Genomic DNA, 19,678 nt, shown 5'->3' with positions numbered 1-19,678 from the left:
TGGGCTGTGAGAAGTTTGGGAGCAGAGAGTCCCCGAAGGGCACTTCTGTCCCCAGGGCACAAGGTGAAGAGCTGGTGAATGGTGGCCCATCTGTGGGCTGCTCGTTGTGATGAGAGAATGCCCTGACTTCAGGAGAAGGGAATGGAAACTCAGGTAGGATCCTGGAGAGTGTTTTGGCAGTACTGGGGAGAAACCAACACGAAGGTCCAACATTAGAGAACACGAAAGAGAGTTAAGTAGGGAAATGGGGCTAGTTTTCATCTTACACCCACTTACTGCCACCCATGAGCTTCAAGCAGATGTCCTGAGCGCTGGGGAGGGCAGCAGGATGGCAAGAGCAAACTTAGTCATACTGTTCAAACTAGAGCACCAACCATGATGGGAAGAAAAAGAAAAAAAATAAATAAAATTAGTCTTTCTAATCTGTATATGGGCTCATAACTAAAAGTGGATTCATTTTTTTGGATGCAACATATTTTTAAAAAGGCTGAACAAAGTAAAATTGAATATATAGGATGAGCATATTCTGTTGTGTGTTAGACAAGATATTTTTATATGATTTTATGGATAAATGCTTAGGAAAATAAAAAGCTCATGAGGTTAAACTCAGCCTTGAATATAAAATGTATATTTTATATTTTCTATTTTCATAGATAAAGTTTTTGAAGGGAACAAATTCACAAGAATGTGTTTCTCTTATCATTTTATTATGGTGATAAAGGACATTTATCTCTGGGTCCCTATAGATTCAGTCTAACTAACACTGGAATACAGATTGTAGCAGTGTGGATTAAAAAATTTGAAAGGACAGCCATAAAATTTTCAAAAAATTCCAGAGTAGTATCTCCTATTAGATTATCCATTATCTCTGTTATGCTGTTACGAGTGTATTCTTTTACATTTCAGAGGGCACAAGGTTATTTATCTTATTTCTTTCAGAACACTGTTAAAAAAATACCACCTCTAAAATCTATTATAAATCAGTGAGACAACAGGAAAAAAAGACTTTTTTTTTTTTTCAAATGTGCACAGAGTCAACTTTTTATTTCATCTTTTTGGCCAGAGTCCAGAGTAGTTGTTCTTCTGACTGACTCCACTTGTGTGCACTGTTTTCTCAAAAAGCTGTTGGTATTTCTGATGAACCATTTTTGGAACCTTAAGAGAATGTTAATGTTTGTTAAAGGGCAGAGTCCATCCAAAATACCTGCTTTCTGCCATCCCCAAAGTAAAAAAAAATGTTTTCTAAGGAAAGGAGGCTGTTAATTATGCATCCTGTTTAGTTTGTATTTTATACAGTTCATTTTTCAAGCTCTGTCTTACCAAAATTTCCACTTTTGCAGAAGTGCTGTCTGCAGCCTCACAAGCTCTATGTGACTTCTTGCAGGAGCCAAAAGTGGTTGGAGCAAATACAAATGTGAATTTGAAGAGATCAGATAAAATATTATACTGTATTAATAGTATAACAAAACTTGCCCAACAGGACATATCCATGAGAGGGTACGCAGAAGCCTGTAGGCCTCTACAGAGGCCTGTAGGGCCTCTGAATAGGTGGATACAAGTTCATTCCTTGATCCAATTCTCTTATTTTCTGTAAAATCTCCTTATGGGTAAAATTTGTCTTGTTTCTGTTGCTGTGCTGCTCATGCAATATTTTGGATGTCAGCTAGTATACTACTTCTGGAAAAAGCAGGGAGGACTAGCTAAAAGAAGAGAGTAAACAGGAGGTACTGACTTGCTCTGGAATGTAGTGCTCTTTATTCAGAACTAAGTACAGGAGTTCCCCCACAAAATTTGGACAAAGTGATTTAAATAGAAATGTTTACAAAAATCTTTAGTGTCTGTCACTTGCAGGTTTTTAAAATTTGTTTTCAAGCAGGTTTTATTTAAAATGAAAACAAGCAACTCTCTCCACCCAAACTGACTGAGAAAGCTATCTAAATAATTTATCTTCAGTTTTTCCAATTTTTTCAACATATTACTTGATCCATAAGATCGGTTCTGGAGCTGGTGCACTCTTACACCAGCTGAGCTTCTGACCCCAGGTGTTATAAATCCTGAGCAAAACCAATTTGAACCCAGCTAAACTGTATTCAATAGAATGGCTCTGGAAGGCTGGTTTCACGTCAGTTCTCTGGGTCAAATGATTTTCCGTTGTAGATTCCCTATCAAACATCTCATCACAAAACTGTTTTCTTTTAAAGCCAATACCGAAATCTCTGTTTAAAATCTAAAAATAAAGGTAATGCTCTAACAAGTAGATGGTAGTTGTAAACTCCTCAAGCTGAATTTCACTGATGAGGGGGAAAAAAATAAATCACTGTTCTCAGCTATGCTGACATAGCAGTGCTAGTATTCATGACAACTCAAGTATTTAACAGTGCTAGTACTCATGAGAACTCAAGTATTTAAGTTACACTTGTTTATTTCAATGAAAAGAAACAGAAAAGTTAAAAACCTTTAGCCTTAGAAGATACATGTTTTTATCATGTTTACTCCGCACCTTTCTGTCCAAAGCTTCTCTGTGTAGGGAAGCCCTGCCCTTTGAAGTCAATGGCAAAAAACTTTTAAAGCTTTGATTGCATAATACTTTATGGAGTTTTCTCAAAACTGTTTAACTCAAAAATGAGTAAATCAGTGTGTTTCTAGCTGTGACACATTCGCATATAAATACAGATGAGAGGAAATGGATGTTTCCGTAGTCACAGGAGACAGCTTATGACAGAAAATTAAGAGGGAAATGCATAACTCTGTGATTGTTAATTTTTTTAATTAAGATACTTCAGGAAAAGTAGGGCTTGGGATCAATAGGTTAAATGAGATTTATCTCACTATCCTAATTAAAAAAAAAAAAAAGTTTTGTTTCTAAATGTTAAAAGATATCTCTCAGCATATTTTTTTTTCTTAAAACTAAAGTTGAATTTTCTCGGCTAATTTTGTAGTGTTACTACACTCTGCAGGTGAAAACTGTGATGATGTATTTGGGCTGAATATATTCATACTCATACTTTATTCTATCTACTTGATATATTTACTCTATATATTCTATATACTCTTATTTTATTCTGTTATCAGTTTTTTGCAGAATTAGCTACAAATACCTTCACCACTAATACATGTTATAAGTTTTCTTCAGTAGCAAGATTTTGCCTCAACATTGCCCTAACTTTCTGAGGCTGACATCCCTTTGGCAGTTTCCAGGGGAGCTCATCATTGCTGTGAGCTCCTCGTCGAAGGATGGGTTTTATTCCAAGCATTTTATTATTTATATATGTGTGTGTATATATATATATATATATGTATATATATTATTTATAATTCCAAAGCAAGAAGCAGGAAACAGACAGCATTAATAGGTGGTAGGCACGTTGACTGGTCTTTTTGAGGAGAAAAAAGTGCCTGACAGGCAACAAATCGTTCAGTATGCTTTGCTGAGGAAGGAACAATTTTCAGGTGCTTTACATGGTGGAGCAAGCTAACAAATAAAAAACAAAGCAGAACTTTTTTAGTTCCAAACATATCAGAAACATGAATCCTGTAAGGGCCGAGAGCTAATCAAGTTACTGAAGGAGCACTGTGTTTGGGTAAATGTTTTGAATGCAAATGGAAGCACCTGTGAGAAGAGGAAAAGATGTTGTATTAGGGATTAAAAGACAAGAACCAAAAGTGAGAAGAAATCGCTTTCTTGAAGGAGGCTGGTTACCAAAATTTTTGAGATGTCCCAGAGATCTCAGACTGGGTCCACTACTGTGCAAGATATTTCTAAATGATCTGGAAAAGGGAGTTAATAACGTGCTGATAACATTTGTAGTTGATAAGGAGTTACTTGGGGCAGTCCAACCTACAGCTAACTGTGAAGAAATACAGAAGGTTCTCACATTTCTAAGTTATCGGATGATAATAAAATGAAGGCTGGCTTTAGTGTGAATAATTGCGAAGCACTGCAGAGGGCACATCCTTTTGCTACAAACACAAGAATAGTCTCTAAATTAGCTATAATCACATGGAAGAAACGTCTTGGAGGCACAGTGGGAAGCCTTTCAACACCTGAAATTATTATGAGTAAAATAGACAGCCAAACAGCATGGTGGAACAACACTACAAACCACTGCATAAAATCTGTGAGAAATTCATATCTGAAACATCAGACTCGGTTCGAGTTCTGCTCATCTCCAAAACCATAAATCTGTGGTCCAGAACTATGTGAAGAAGTGGAGACATCTAGAAGATGTGGAGAAAGGCAGTAACTCATGAAGAATCTGAGGTGGTTCCCATAGGAGAACAGATCAAACAGTCTGGATCTCTTCAGCATGGGGGTGAAATGCCAGAGGAAGAGAAGGTAAAATGTGGAGCAGAACACAAAAAACTGATCAGAAATTAGAGCAGTACTGATTAAGGATTATCCAGGTTTTTTTTTTTTTTTTAATATATTTTTTGTTACAGAGCATGTGTTTAAGTGATAAAACACAAGATACTGTAGTGAAGAAAACACATATTAAAAGGTGGGATTCCATAAATTTATTGAAGTCGTGGTCACTAAAAGTATTTAACAATGTTAACGTTGGTGCAGATAAAATTTGCAGGTCAGAGAACCCCAGATCTGCTCATTGCAGGGAGAACTTCCATACGAAAGGCTCACATCTGTGCTTCTGTTGACAGACTGAGGGAGTTGGGGTTGTTCAGTGTGGAGAAGAGAAGGCTCAGGGGAGACCTTCTAGAGTCCTTCCAGTGTCTAAAGAGGGCCCGCAGGAAAGCTGGGGAGGGACTCTTTGTCGGTGGGTATAGTGATAGGACAAGGGATCATGGTTTTAAAATAAAAGAGGGTAGATTTGGATTATATGTAAAGAAGAAGTTCTTCTCTCAGAGGGTGGTGAGGCACTGGCACAGGCTGCCCAGAGAAGCTGTGGATGCCCCATCCCTGGAGGTGTTCAAGGCCAGGCTGGATGGGGCTTTGGGCAGCCTGGTCTGGTCGGAGGTGTCGCTGCCCATGGCAGGGGGTTGGAACAAGAGCATCTTTAAGGTCCCTTCCAACCCAAACCATTCTGTGATTCTACAGTTCTGTTCTGCCTGAGGTGCCACTGGGTTCTTGAAGAAGGGAAGGTGAACTTGGTTTTACAGCACCACTGCTCTCACATGTCCAGTGGGAAGCAAACTGTGCTGCACTACCCTCCTAGTGAGACACACTGTAGTGTAGGGGCTTTTGTGCAGACAAGGAGTTTCACATATATGGAGTGGGAATGAAACCCAGGAAAAACAAAACCACATTTAACCACTGACAAATCCTCACTGTGAGCTGCAGCACTAGCGGCCAGGCAGGGTTCAGGCACTCGTTGTTGAGTTGTGCCAAGACTGTGTTAACTGAAGCAGTGGCAGTTTTTCACTGTTATCTATGGGAAAGTTATTTGGCAGTCGTTCCTGAGGTGCTTTGATGCTACTCTTACACCCCACCTTGTGGTCCACTCAAAAAGGATTTCCCAATAGGCTCTTCTTACAACACTAAAGCTTTGTTTTTCACATAGAAATCCCTTCATCATTGCCTGTTTTTTCAGGTGTGACAATACAATGAAAGTATGAGCACTTCAAAGTGATGGGGCAATATCTTGGCTTCTTTAGTTTTGGGTGGTCTACAAGTCAGTTAATTTGAGAAGTGAAACTAACCAGCAAGCATTGAATACAGATTAGATGCCATACCATGTCAATATATGAAGTATGTGTTTAATGTATGTCTATACATATGTGAGTATGTATGCATGCAAGTCATCCATATGTCTCACATTCTTTCACACTTCCCTGAGGTTTGCATGTGCGTATGAGTGTGTCAGATACATGTATGCATGTGGATAAAACAGGAAGTCTTTTGGATTTAGCCATGAAATAGATTGCTTCAAAGGTGTGATTCATGCTGCTTCTGAGCCAAGTACACCTCCATCCTCAGCCTTGCATGGTGCCCTCAGTAGTCCCAGCACCAGCTGCACACAACAGGAAAGAACATGGGATGACTGGCATGGCTTATCCTCTTCCCTTTCTGAAAGCATTAGTCAAACCTGTCAGTTGCCATGTAAAGCTGTTGTAGACCTTTGTGAGCCATTGTTTATTTTTCTTCTGGCTCACAAAAAGCAATACAATTTTCTAGTAGGAAAAATAGTTGAGTGAATGATGTAATGCCTTTTAGCTCATAAGAAGCAGTCCTGTTTGTAAAAGCTGGAGAGTGGAAACGTGACTAGTGTCCCTGGATCTGTTCTCCCTTCTGCACTTGTTAATGAGTAGGTTTTTGGCACTACAAAGTGTTTGGCTATGTTTTTCTCCTAGGAGATAGCTATGCCCCTTACAGGAGCTTTCTTGAGATGGTTCTGAGTCTGAATACAGCTGCTAAGGCCAGCAAAAGCTCCAGAATTAAAAATGCATGTTTTTAAGCTTTCCTTATTGCTGTGAAATTTGAGAAGCAGTTACGTATTTGGGAATTCAAACATGCATTATTCTTAATGCTGCTTTGAGGTTTCAAATGCACATTGTGAGCATCCTGCTTGTTCAGTGGGGCAGTTTGCATGTAGTATTCATAAAGACACAACAATCTCCAAAGCCGGTAAGTGGCAGATTAAACTGGGCATTGAAGGGGAAAAAAAGTCCCATGTTGAACAGTCTGTTTAGATATCTTTACCCCTTGTAATTATTAGTCTCTGTCTTATCATCAAAGTTTGTGATTGCTAGATTTTTATAGCTCCATCTTTATTTGCAAAAATAGGCCTTCCAAAGCAAATCTGACCAAACAATATTAAGAAGATGATTGAATTTTAACATGTGTTAAATGCTGGGTTTCTTTGTATGTCTATCTGCATTTTTTTTTAAAAAATCATTTAAAGTTATCATTTTCCTTAAATAAGAGTGGCTATGAGACCATATTCTGATATTCTTTCAGATGTGCTCTGAAAGTTATAAATATAAAGAAGCAAGGAAAAAACTGGGAAGGAAACACAAACTCCAGAATTTTCAGGTCTTCTTCTTAAATTGAAGCTGGACAAAAAAATAAATAAATAAATAAATAAAAGGTCCTAGCACAGTCTATTCTTGTTTCTTCCTTTGAGGATTAGCTTTGTGCTCAACACTGCATTTCATGGTTTACCAATTTTTCATTTCTCTACCTAAGCCAGATTAACATTTGCTTTCTGCAAAGACTTATTGATGGAGCTATTGGCATCAGAGAACACGGAGACATTTCATGTGGGCTGAAAGAAGAACTGTGAGTGCAACAAATAAGCTCTCTGGACAATATTTTTGTACGCTGTTAATTAAATTTAGTGGCAAAGGAAAAGAGTTGTTGTTGAATTAATGTCCTGCTGGAGAGATTTCAGATTCTCAGGTAGATAATGCCTTTTGTATTCTTTACATAGCTGTATAAGGTGCAAACCACACATCTTTTTGTTCCTGTATTTCAGCAGCTATGGTTCTGGTTGCTATTACAGAAGACAAAACCTCTTACCCCTTTCTTGTTGCAGTCAAACTCTCCAACACTGCACTACACCAAGCCAGTTTGATTCGTCAAGAAGGGGACGTCTGACCACTTCACAGTTATAGTCAAAATGTTAGAATTTTTCCCCCTCTCTTTATTCTTTTCTTGTTTAATATTACCGTTGTTGTTGAATAACATTCCCATGAGTGATTTTTACACTAGATTTTTACATTTCATCTTCAACAAGCTTGTTTTCTCTTAACAAAAAATGTTTCCTGTTGCTATGAATGGTGGGCTTCACTGTGAAATACATGCATGGATGAGCATAGATTTACTCTTTTCTCAAGTTTTTTACAAGATTCTTGAACTGATGAATATAGTAGGATTTCTTACAAAGAAAATGAGATATGCCTATGCAAGATATTTTTTTTTAATGGCTGATCAATAAATGAACAAAGTATTATTTCTGAAGTTCTGAAGGAGAAAAAGATCTGTTTAGAAGAGCTAGGTAAAATATAAAGGTATTCTTTCAATAGACAAGGTGTGCAATACTTTAAAACATTTATTTCTCTTCAAAAACTGTAGCAAATCTGAAAATATAGTTGAAAACATCGTACTAGAAGCAAGTTGTAACAATGAAAATTATTTTTATATAAAAAAAGAAATCTCTATCTTGGGTTCTAACATTGTGATGTACCAAAATTCCCAGCCCAACTTGATATTATGCTTTATTTGTTAGCAGACTTCCTTCCCAAATCCAGGAATGCACTCGGAACTCAATGTAAGACAGCAAAAGTTTTGCCATTGCCTTCAGTGGGTTCAGGTTATTGGAGAATAAATGAGTTATTGATAGAGAGTGAACTGAGTGACTATTATGGTGGCTGTTTTTGTGCTTTGGCAGTTAATGTGGGTTTCACATCTACATAATGGTATCACACAGATTTGTAGTGGTGCACCCTCACACTTCATAGCAGCAAAGAGGGACTAGCTGTTCCTTATACTGGTGGCCAAAAACTGTGACAATTGTCTTAATTTTTTATTGTTTGTATGACAAAAGACAGATGGTGCCTTTTTGTGTCTGGCTGTACATAGACCTCTCTGCAATCTGAAAGTGAATGTGTACAATTTTAGGCTTTTCCAGTGGAAAAAAAAAAAAAAGGTATTTAAGCATGTTGACTGCATGTTATTTGCTTTCAGTAAGGGGTTCATCCAGCATCACCCACAAAGTTACTTTATAGCAAAATTGCTGGAGTCAGCCGGCTTCTGGAAAATAACCACCATTATTGTTTAAATGCTTGTATTCCAGTATTTGCCCTCAATTACTGCTGTTCTGCACCACTGTGTACTCCGTGAACAGCACTGTGCAGGTGAGCAAAAGTTGTCTTGGAAGAAAGAAGCTTTGAATTTTCAGGCTGTCATGAGGGGATGGAGGAATGGTCTTTCATGGAAACTACCTCAATTAAAAACACAATGGTACGTAATCGTGGACCTGAGGAGACCCGACACACATTTCATGCCTGGCCCCTGACTGCCTCATTAAATAGATGCCATACACAGAGAACAAATGGTTTGGGCTGAGGAGAATGAGTCATACATAGATGAGCTGCTTTTTCTGAAAACCCACTGAAATGCAATGATTAAATACACTTTACATTTGGAAAATCCTGCAGGCAAGTCTTTAATCAGTGTTGAAATGCTTTCTCTTCTGATGCCGGTAGATTTGTTCTGACACAACATGGCGATGACTAGAGGTGTGGCAGTCAGATTTAGCTGGTAGAGGCATATGGGTGATGGCTGCTCAGGGTACGTGAGTGCAGCATTAGGTGTCTGACAGTGTGCTCTTTCTGCTGCACGTGTTGGATGGAACTCAATGGAGAACAAACTTTTCAGTACAAACTGAAAAGATACCCGTGAAAGGTCATCATCTGGCTCACAATTTGGAGAGTGGGCTGATGGCACCCCTCTCAGCAAGCCTGCTGAAGCTGTTCCTGATGAACTTGCTTTGAAATACCATCTCTTACCCCTTGCGGAAAACTGCATTGGTTCATGACTCATGGACTTCAGCTCTTTCAGCCTCCTGTCTGCACACATGTACGTGTACTCGCATGGGTGCAGTCTCATTTGACTCAGCTCAGTCTTGTATTTAGGAAAGCGAGAATTAAAATGCCCCACATTGTGCATTAGTGTGTACAGAGATGGTGGACTTTCGTGGCAGCAATACCCTGAGAAACCTATCCACAGGCTTGTAGGAGTGGGTGGGGAGAGGGTCAGAGGATGCTCCCCATGATCATGTGCTACTTCAGTATTGATACAAAAAGTTCTTGATTGTTTCAAGTCTTCCATTTTCTTAGTTGCCCAACACTGGAACCTTTTCTGTAAAAATGAAGGCACAATAATTAAATCATTACTTATCACTGCCATAATTTAGACACACTATTACTGCGTGTTATAAGTCATATCTGAGCCTGCCAGGATGCTTCCACCTGGGGCCACTTCCCCAAGGCCAAGAGTCAGCTAAGTTCTCTATGCATCCCTGCCCAACCATGGGGCACCTGCCTCTGAGCAAAACAGGCCTTGGTCACCTGACAGCTACGCTCGGGGGGTTCTCCGTGTCCTTTAGTGGCAATGTGGACAGGCATCTGCCTGTCTGTCAGATGTTGCATATTTCTGTGTGTAGACTTCATTTCCTATGAGGTGGTCAGGTAGCTGGGCAGGGTAAGGGTAGTGGGAATCTGGTCCTTGTGCTCCCAAGGCTGAAGGATTAGCTGGGGTAGATCATGGAGGAGCTGATTTGATGCAAGAGGTTATGGGAATGCCTGGAAAGCTAGAAAAAAAACGTAACCTGGTAATCTGTATTTGGGAGAAGCCTTGAGCTCTCTGCAGAGAGGGAAGGGTGGGAAAGGCTGAGGTAAGACGAATACCTTGTGAGGATGCTCTGTGTGGGGATATTCAATTATTCAGAGAGCTGCTGAGAAGGGAGAGGGGGATGCAGAAGTTCCCCTGTTCAGTCACCGTGAGCCTTGCTGATGCAGTAAGTTGTTTTCCACCTCCCATAACATCATTTCCACTGCTCCTGTTTGGGATCAAGGCCGTGCTGGGAGAGAGGGATGTTAGGATGCTCGTGCTCCTGATTAAGGAGATCAGTTGCCCAGTCCTACCTGTCCCAGCCAGGGGATTTCTTCCTCATCAGCCCTGAGGCCTCCTTGGCATGGGGACCTGGGTTGATAGGGGACATCCCACTGCTGGCCCTGCTCCTGGACACTGCAAGGTTGGTTCCCAATGAGCAGGGTGGCAGAGACACACATCAACTTCAAAGAGGAGAGGTATTTCTCTTTTCAGACAATGAGTAGTAAATAATATCCATGCTCTGCTCTCCCACAGAAGGGCATTTAAACCAGCTGTATATGTCTTTGGAGACACGGAGAAGATGTAGTGAAGGAGGGAGCAGGCTATATAAATCAAGTCATCCCTTTCATGCTTCCCTCTGCTTTGTCTGTCCTTTTAAAAAATTCATCTGCTGTGGGACCACCTACCCTTGCTTCACTGCTTTATAAGTAGATGTAAGAGAAAATAGTAGAGGGTCAGATCCTTACGTGCAGAAGTTTAATGTAGTTCCACTAAAATGAAAGGAGCTGTTCCCATTTATCATGAGGAAGGTCCTTTTATAGAACACACTTCTAACTGTCAGCATATTCACTGAGCATGAGGGAAAGAAATCTGGGGTATTTGGGGAGGAATATTTGGTCCAGCTGGTTTAAAGCTCTTTGTTTTTCCGACTTCAGTTGTGCCTGGGATTTACTGTCAGAGGGAAAGATACTGATACAAGGGCTTGGGTTGGCACAAGTTTCTTTCATCATAAACTTAAGCTGTCAGGGCTAAGTAGAACAAGAAGAATAGGGATTTGTTCCTCCACTCAAATGATGAGAGCTTCAAGGCTTGCTAGATAACAAAGAGAATCTCATTTTGATTATGATCACCAGTGAATATTGAAAAGGGTCATACAATTTCATCAGTGCATAGAAGGACAAGAAGCATCTACATGAACTCCTCTCCCACCTTAAAGGCAGCAGTGTTTCCTGGCTTGTAGCCCAAAGGCTGTGAAGGCCAATAGGACTTTTGTTGTTTGTTTTTTTTCCCTAGAGTAATGTGGTACAATATTAAAAACATCTTTTGCTGCACTGCAAGGGCAGTAAAGCAAGGCTAGTAAAGAGCAGTTATAATCTAACTAGAAAGTACCAGGGGCAAATGAAAACCTTCTTCTTGTAAAAGCATTCTAGTACACTACAAAGACATGGCGGTAGAAAAGGTGAGAAGTCTGTGTGCATTCAGATGACTTATTAAGAACTTGTTAGTATTGCTATTGATTTATCCCCTGGAAAACTGACAGTAGACCAATTAGTCCACCAGAATACACATACATATATATTTGCCTGTGTGTGTGTAAATAGGTGTGTACCTGGCAGGGCGAGTAGTATCTTGTGAGAGCAAAATGATTTATACTGAACCTTATTTTCTGATATTTTTCTCCCAGTTTCTTACTCTTTCCCCACTTCCTAGCATGTTGTTATAGTTAAATCTTCCTTGAACTTTTTTTTTTTTTTTCACATTGTTTGCCAGTGAACAGGGTCTGTTTAGCAAGTTGCTAAAACTGAGGTGCTGTACATTTCACACTAAAATGCAAATATGTTCTTCAGTTGAGTCAGGACGTACCACTTTGGAAGTACCTCCCTCACCCAATAAGATTTTAAACAATTACACATCTTTTAAAATATCAGTCTCAGGCCTTGGCTTAACTTAAAAACCATAATTTTGAACCAGAGGTGAATTATCCGTACTGGTTATGACTCCAGAATTATGTCTTTTGCTCCTATGAGGAACTTACAGAGGAATAGTTTGCAAGCAGTCATTCTGCATTTAAAAGTAACCTTGTTTTGCAGGCATATATAACTTGTTTTAGATACAGTTGCCAACTCTACCTATGATCCTTATCATTGTCAAGGAAATGAGAATTTCTCTGGGGCTGTTATCACTATAATTCCATGAAATATAATCGAGTACTGTAAATGTAAACCCTTGTTGCCTGCTGCCTGCCTCTTCTCGGACCTCATCATTCTTAAACGTGAATGTTATGGATGGGAGAGCTGTCTGCTGAGGTGTGTGATATCAACAAAGACTGCAAAACTCCAGATGAAATACAGGAGTGTTGCTCAACTTTTTGACAAATGTACCTTGGTAAAGGTCACCTGTAAAGGAAAAGATGTATGGAAGATGCCTGGAGAGGTGTTCAGAAAACAGATGGTTCCGTTTTATTCCACCACCCCCCTACCCCTTGCCTGTTTTTCACTTTTGAAATTGAAGTCTTACAGGGACTGCAAAATTTTACAGTGACTGGAGAAATAGTGAAGTGAGTTGCCACAGCCAACTGAGATGATGCTTAATAAGAGACAGGAAAAGTTTTTTAATTCAGACTTCCTCAATTTCTGCAAGCATGTAATTCTCTTCAGTGACTAATTAACATCAGATAAAAGAGATCTTAAATTCTTAAATATCAATCTTGCTTCTTCAAGGAGATGCAAGAACTCAGAATAAACATCCTTGATGTACCCTTTATAAATGCGTGGAAAGATTGAAAGACTAAACTCAAGATATTTCAGATAGGTCTATGGTAAAAATAAAATAAAATCAGGAAGATTTTAGCTTTACACTCTTCATCTGTTCTCTACCCAGCAGCTGTAATTTATACACCAAATAGACAGGGGAGACAAACTCCATACAAAATATGTATGTTCTCTCATATCAAATACAATGGAAGGAATATTTGGTGTACAGGTTTTATTTTCTGTTTTAATTCATTTTAATTTCACAAAGTTCCAAGCTGATTCGTGTTCCAGCTGTAAGTATCTGAATTAAGACCAGATTTACAAAACCTCAAGCAAAAATTTGATTAAGATTTTATAATTCTGGCCTTAATGAGGAAACTCAGAACTGCATTATTCATATTATTTTGGAAGTCAGGGGGATTAAAAACTTGTCTTAATGAACAATGTTCCTTTAGGATCTTCTTAATAAGGATCCTAAGTTTATAAATGCACGTTTAGGAAGAAGGTAAGGACAGAAATCAAACCGTTTTTCTTTTAAATAATGAAAGCAAGTCTTCATTTCAAAAGTGCAGGGCAGTCTGGGAGAGTGAAGCCAAACCCAGACTCCCTTCTTTGTGTGTTGCACCCAGGAACTATGGTGGTCACAGTTGCTGAGTGTCTATGGGGATACTCCTGCCCATGGGAGTCAAAACAAGCAGACAGGAACCACTCTTTCTAGCCCTAGCTGGGACAAGGGCAATGTGCAGGCTGGGCTCTGCCAGGCAGTGGTGATGACCATCAACCTGGTTATCAGCAAGAGCTGGTGCTGCTCCCGTCTCAGTGCCTTGATCCTTCCCTGCCGTGCATGGGGCTGGTATGGTGCTCATCGAGTTCATCTCTTGGATCACCCCCAGGTGTGGTGATATTTGTGTTGAATGTTCCTTCACTTTTCACTTCCATTTGTTTATTTTTCCTGTGTTGCTGAAAGCAAGAGTGGATGAGTACAGAGCAATGATAAGCTCCCAGCAGGGACTAAGGTCTGGGGAGTGCTCTGAGGATACATGCAAATCCAAGCTCTGCAAAATGGTCTTCTTTATTCATGTCAAATATGTAATGAGAAAATGTGTGTTTGGAAAAGGAGTTGCATGCTTTGAGGATGCTGTTTTCTAAATGAGAGGTGGTAACTATACCTTTGGTGCATGTGATTAGAGAAGCTCCAGTGTTGTGAGTAAAAGACCTAAAGAACCCCTCTAAAAGGCAGGTAGCTTGATAATATCCACCTTTAAAGAGAGGACACTGCTTTTGGATTGTGTTTTGCAGGACTGTCTCCCGGGGAAATCTACATTTACTTGAATGACTCAAATGAGGATTAAGGGTTCAGAGTATCTGAATGCTTGGCTGCTCATTACAACTAAAGGTCTTGGTGTCAGATCATATCCTAAAGGAGTCTGCATTAACCAGCTGGCCAGCAATGTCTAGCTGTAGAAATACGTAACATACTGAACTGCTTCCATCTTGCCCACTGAATTCAGCATCAAGATCAATTTGTGCATCTGCAAGCTCTTCAAAAGTAGCTAGTGACAGAATGACTTGTTTGCTCAGAGACAAACTTCTGAGGCTTGTTACATACTGTATGAGTCTGCTGTTTCACCTTCCTCTCTTGCTTTTGTATTTATCCTGGGAAAAAGTTTAGGGCAACAAAAGAAAGCTTATACTCCACAGCAGAATCTTAGGTTTAAGGTAAACTGTATATTACATAGTCTCCTAATGTACCCAGCTATCCAAACTGTTCTCTCTCAGCTGAGACCTGCCAATGTTAGGACCATCTGTTAAGCTGCTCCACTGCTGCTTACAGATGTGCAGCTGAACAAAGCAAGTGCAAAACTTGACGTAAAGGGGACTGCAATATGTCCTTCTTGATTATCACTATCTACCATAAAAACAAAACAAAACAAAACAAAAAAAATATGTTCACACGGATTCCTGTTTGGTTGGTTGGTTTTGAATTAAATTATCAAAGATTTTACATCTTTCTAAGTCTTCAAGCAAATTTGCATTTCTCTCCCCTGTTAATGTTCCTGTTATAAAGGCGGAAAGGTACTGTCATTTCTTAAACTTGTGGATAGAGCTGAGAAAAAAAAAAAAAGAAAAAAAAAGGGGGGGGGGGCACCCAACAGACAAGCTTTTGCAAACAGCAGAAACTGCAGAAGTAGCTGTTTGTTTTTCTCCCAGTTATGTCAGTTGGCCTACAAAAACATGTCAGGTCCTCCCACGTACCTTGCCAGGGGCCTTATATCATCACAGCTAAAACAATGCTGTTGTTGTTTAAAAGAATGCAGTGTTTTCAGCTTTTGAGAGCAAATAGTATTCATCATGATCTTAGCATTGATGACAGTGCAGGAGAACAGCGGTTAATGATAAGCTTCTTGTTTTGAGAGCCTGTCTCAAAACATCCTAAATTCAGCTGGCCGCTTCACTGGGTAACCTTGTTCTAGTCCAATGTCAGTACTGAAGACAGGGTTTTCTGTCAAAATGGAGAACACGCAGACTGATAAATATGTAATAAGTGGGATTTAAACAATCCAACTGTGGTGTTTTTCACAAAACGGAAAGAGTTTTCCCATTATTAACCAAACATGTTTGCAGAGATTTGCTAATTGGGTGGTGCATTGCCACAGACTTACTCTGCAATCTTTTATCACAGCAGAGTCTTAGACACCCCTACCTCTACCAGGAAACAAATAAACACTCTGTGAGGCTTCCTTAGCATTTCTATGTCACTATGAGATCCTCAGCCCATTTCTCATGACTGCTTGCAAGGTTAAAAACAGAGCTTCCAGTGAGGAGCAAGAAGATTCTTGGGCCCACAAGGCAAAGTATACTCATGTATGTATGTACAGGCTCCCTCCAGACCAGACTTGGACGAAGTGCTATGTTAATAGGATGTAGTAAAAGAAAGGTAGAGACAGAGTATGTGGCTAGTTGCATGTTTTCAGGTATTTTTAAAATGTTTAAATATAAATAATCAAATCATCAATATATTTTTGCTGCATATCAGACGTCTTATTAGCACTTGGTACTATCCTGTGATCTCTGCAGTGTCAGCTAATCACAGGAAAACACATCTAACTTACATTTGGATGGGAACATTTGATGGATGACACAGTATTGTCATCAGTTAGGCTTAGCTTAAGCTTATTGCCACAGTTAGGCTTAGCAGAGTATTTCAGGTAAAAAGGAAAACATGAAAAAATCCCTAGGATATTTCCAGGCAAAACAAACCAAAGGAAAATATTACAAGCAAGGTTATTATTATGTTATCCTATTGCGTGGTGTTTTGTGATGTTGCAGCAGAGAATTCAACTTGATGCCAAGTCTTTACTTGGCTCTTAAAAGAGATTTCCAAGCATTTGAGGAGAGCCTGCTCAAAATGATGTGAAAAAAAGTTTGTTTTTTTTTTTTTTTTTGGAGAAGTTGTTAATGTTTTCTAAACAGCTCTGAGTAGTGCTGAAATTTTCCTGCCTTTTTTTTTTTTCTCTCTGCTGCTTGAAGAAAACTTTGTGTATGTTACTCTACTGCTCTTTTGAAAAATTATCTTGTAACCTAAAGGTATATATGTTAGCTGTATTTCATTTTAGCCTATTCAACTGCAGATCAAGTATAATGAATCAAAGCTGTTGGTTTAGCTGGTTTAAAAATTTGTTGGCTTCCATTTAAAACCAATAACCATAATGCTTCCATAACACTTTCTGGCTGTGCTAACCCTCTAGAAATAATACACCCGTACAGATTTAATTTGTATTCAGGAAGGCTGGAACTATATTTTGTGAACAAACATATTTCAAAGCTATTAAAAGTTTGATTTAAACAGTGTGATTTTGTGCTATTGAAATACTTCTTAGTCTGGGCAGAATTATTAAAACAGAAAATAGAGCGCTTTCTACCATTTATCATTACTCTATTGTAAAGTACACCATTCTGAAATGGTTCATACAAGGCTGCTCACCTATGAATGTGCGAAATGGATGCAGTGACCCAGAAAAGTACCCAAGGAGCTGAGCTACAGCATTTTGCGTTTAGCCACAATGGGAGAAAACCAGTTCTGGATGCAATTACCCTCGTGCGGCGTGAAGTCTCAGCAGTCAAATGGTCCTGCTTAAACGGGAGTCACAGTCTCAGTGGGCTTAAATCTGTGCAGCACTGATTTGCAACAACAAGGGCATTGCTCTCTCTCTTTACGATGGTGGCAAGGATAATGCTGAGCTTGGTTTCCTGAAGCACAACAGCACTGTAAGGAAATAGTCCAGTCTCAGATCTCCAGGAATGAAGCTACTCCTTCAGTCAGTCAGAACAGCTAAGCTGAATTGCACAAAACATATGTTGCTTGCATAAGATGCATTTCGTGTGAAAACTCTGCTTTTAATTATAGACCATTGCATAAAATGTCAGTGATTAAACCGCAGAGTTAACAGTATTCTTGGCTGGCATGACACCAGCCAGAAAGCATGCTTCTCCTTCTGTTTACTCCTCTCGGAGCTGAATTTATCCTACTTTATGAAACATTTGTATTCAAGTGGAAAAAAAATCTACCAAAGAGAAAACTAGGATTTCTTCATCTATTCTGTCTCTCGAGGTTTCACAACAGTGAAATTGCCCAGGATAGGATCCAAAAGAAGTTAAGAAGGGCTCTTTTGAAACAGGGAAAAATTGGGGTCTAATATTTCACTTCAAAGCGAGAGATGAAATTCAGGTTTAGATTGTCTGAGATGGCCTTTTGGTGTCCTTTTGTCCATGGACTGGTGTGGAACGCCCATCCTTTAAAATCAGCAGTTGCCTCTGATAAGTAACATTCCTTCAGTAATTCTGCAGAGCCTGAGATAATTATATCCAAGGCAAAACTGTCGAAGTTTGAAATCTGATCAGATATATATCCAGCCTAGCATGAGCCACTTAAGTATTTCTTCTGATTTAGCCATTGTCATTCCAAAAATACTGTCATGGAGGAAAATATAAACATGATCCTTTCTTTTTTAAGATTGTTACCATCTGTATCATAGTTACCAAATGTTTCTTGCTTAACTTGTATTTAAAATTAACCTAGTCTCTGCATCGACTGCCTTTACTGTACGCATAATATAGTAATCACAGCTCTGTTCACAGAATGTGGTCTACATCAATAAGCATTTTTCTGTAGCTTTGAGTAATGTTTTCTGACAAGTGCTATTTTTGACACTTCTTCTATAAATATGTAAGTCCTTATTATTCTGCTGTAGTGATTCACTTCTGTAATGATTTCTGTGGAAGTACGTTAAATTACACCGTCTGAGGTTATGGCCTCTACTGTGCTTTTCAGAGTGTTTTCTTTTAGTCACCTCTATTTTTAGGTCAATTACTGAGTCCCCATCACATTACATGACTGAAGATAGCACCTGTCCTTTTATTTATATCCTTATATTTTCTGAGTTCCTGTTGCTGCTTTTTTTGACTTCCCTTGCCTGTGTAACTGCTTCTTATTATACTATTTCCTGATTTAACCTAGATTACACAATATCTGTGCAGGTTCAGCAATCCCTTGAAAGAACTAATTGAGCAGAAAATGCTAACAGGAGACTTATGGGCTGACCCTGGCCAAAGCAAAAATCCTCTTGCGCTTAAGGAGGATAGGAGGATACTTTCCATTTTAAATGAGGCAATCGATGGTAAGATCCTATCTTTCTCTGAATGCCATACACTCACTTATTACTTTGGCAACCTTTCTGGGAGCAAAACGATGATGTTTAAGAGAGTGTTTATTGGAAAGCCGAGTTCTGCCCAACTCCAAGAGGGATCCTTAGCACCAGGAGTGGACACGAAAATCTGCTTTCCCTTCCTAACCTCCAGCTCCTGGATTTCTTGAAAGGGTTGACAGAAGCCACTTGATTTGCAAGGTAGCTGCCAGCTAAGCATGACCAGATTCCAGAGGAGCAGAGAAGAACCCTGTATGTGGCTCTGGTCTCTGTCCTCAGTAGGACTGGCTGCTTGATGCAGGAATGTGAAGGGAACCAAGCAACGAACATCTCAGAAATACTCTGAGTTACCAAGTTTATACTGCCAAGTGTAACAGCCAAGAGCCAAGGGACTCCTGTAAGGAGTACGTGATTAATGTCTGAATAGGTATTTGGAGATTCTGGCAGATATTCAGAATCTATCATCATCTGACCTTTTCTAATATAGCTTATTATCTGTCATGTATGGCTTTGTTTGTGTAGTGTATTCTTTTTCTTTCTTTAATTACTATGGTTTATCCTTAAAATAAGCATCCACTGATGCATTTGTACCAGCATAAAGCCAGCATCACTCACAAGTGTATTGTTTTAAATTTATTTCCATCACCTGATTTGGGTTTTAATATATTTCCAATCATATGATTTGCCAGGGGTAATTCCATTTGCACAGAGACATTTACAGTTCAAGAAACAGAAACACTTCCCAAAAATCTATTGAACTAGCGTATATAATTTAGGTAATAGCACGCTATTCAGATTCAGAGTTCTCCACATGAGAACTGTATTTTACACACGAGAGTCTGTATTTTACCATGCTCAAAATAAGGATATCAGTTTCTTACGTCTTTGATTCTGCCTTAGTTTAACTATAAAATGTCCTTCCTGTGGAT

At 39.2% G+C, this 19,678-nt stretch overlaps 1 protein-coding gene across 1 annotated transcript in view; it reads right to left on the bottom strand.

The window, feature by feature from the left end:
• Positions 1-47: 47 nt before the first annotated feature.
• LOC310895097 (uncharacterized protein) overlaps positions 48-19,678 on the bottom strand; it is a 48,452-nt gene continuing 28,821 nt past the window's right edge. Inside the window, exon 2 of the mRNA XM_083825922.1 lies at positions 48-9,817. Coding sequence (XP_083682048.1) covers positions 8,981-9,817 — 837 coding nt within the window. The 3' untranslated portion in view covers positions 48-8,980. The remainder of the gene's footprint in view (positions 9,818-19,678) is intronic.

The sequence above is a fragment of the Anser anser genome (genome assembly GCF_964211835.1).
Source record: "Anser anser genome assembly, chromosome: 2".
Classification (NCBI taxonomy): domain Eukaryota; kingdom Metazoa; phylum Chordata; class Aves; order Anseriformes; family Anatidae; genus Anser; species Anser anser.
This window is presented reverse-complemented; position numbering and strand designations above follow the sequence as displayed.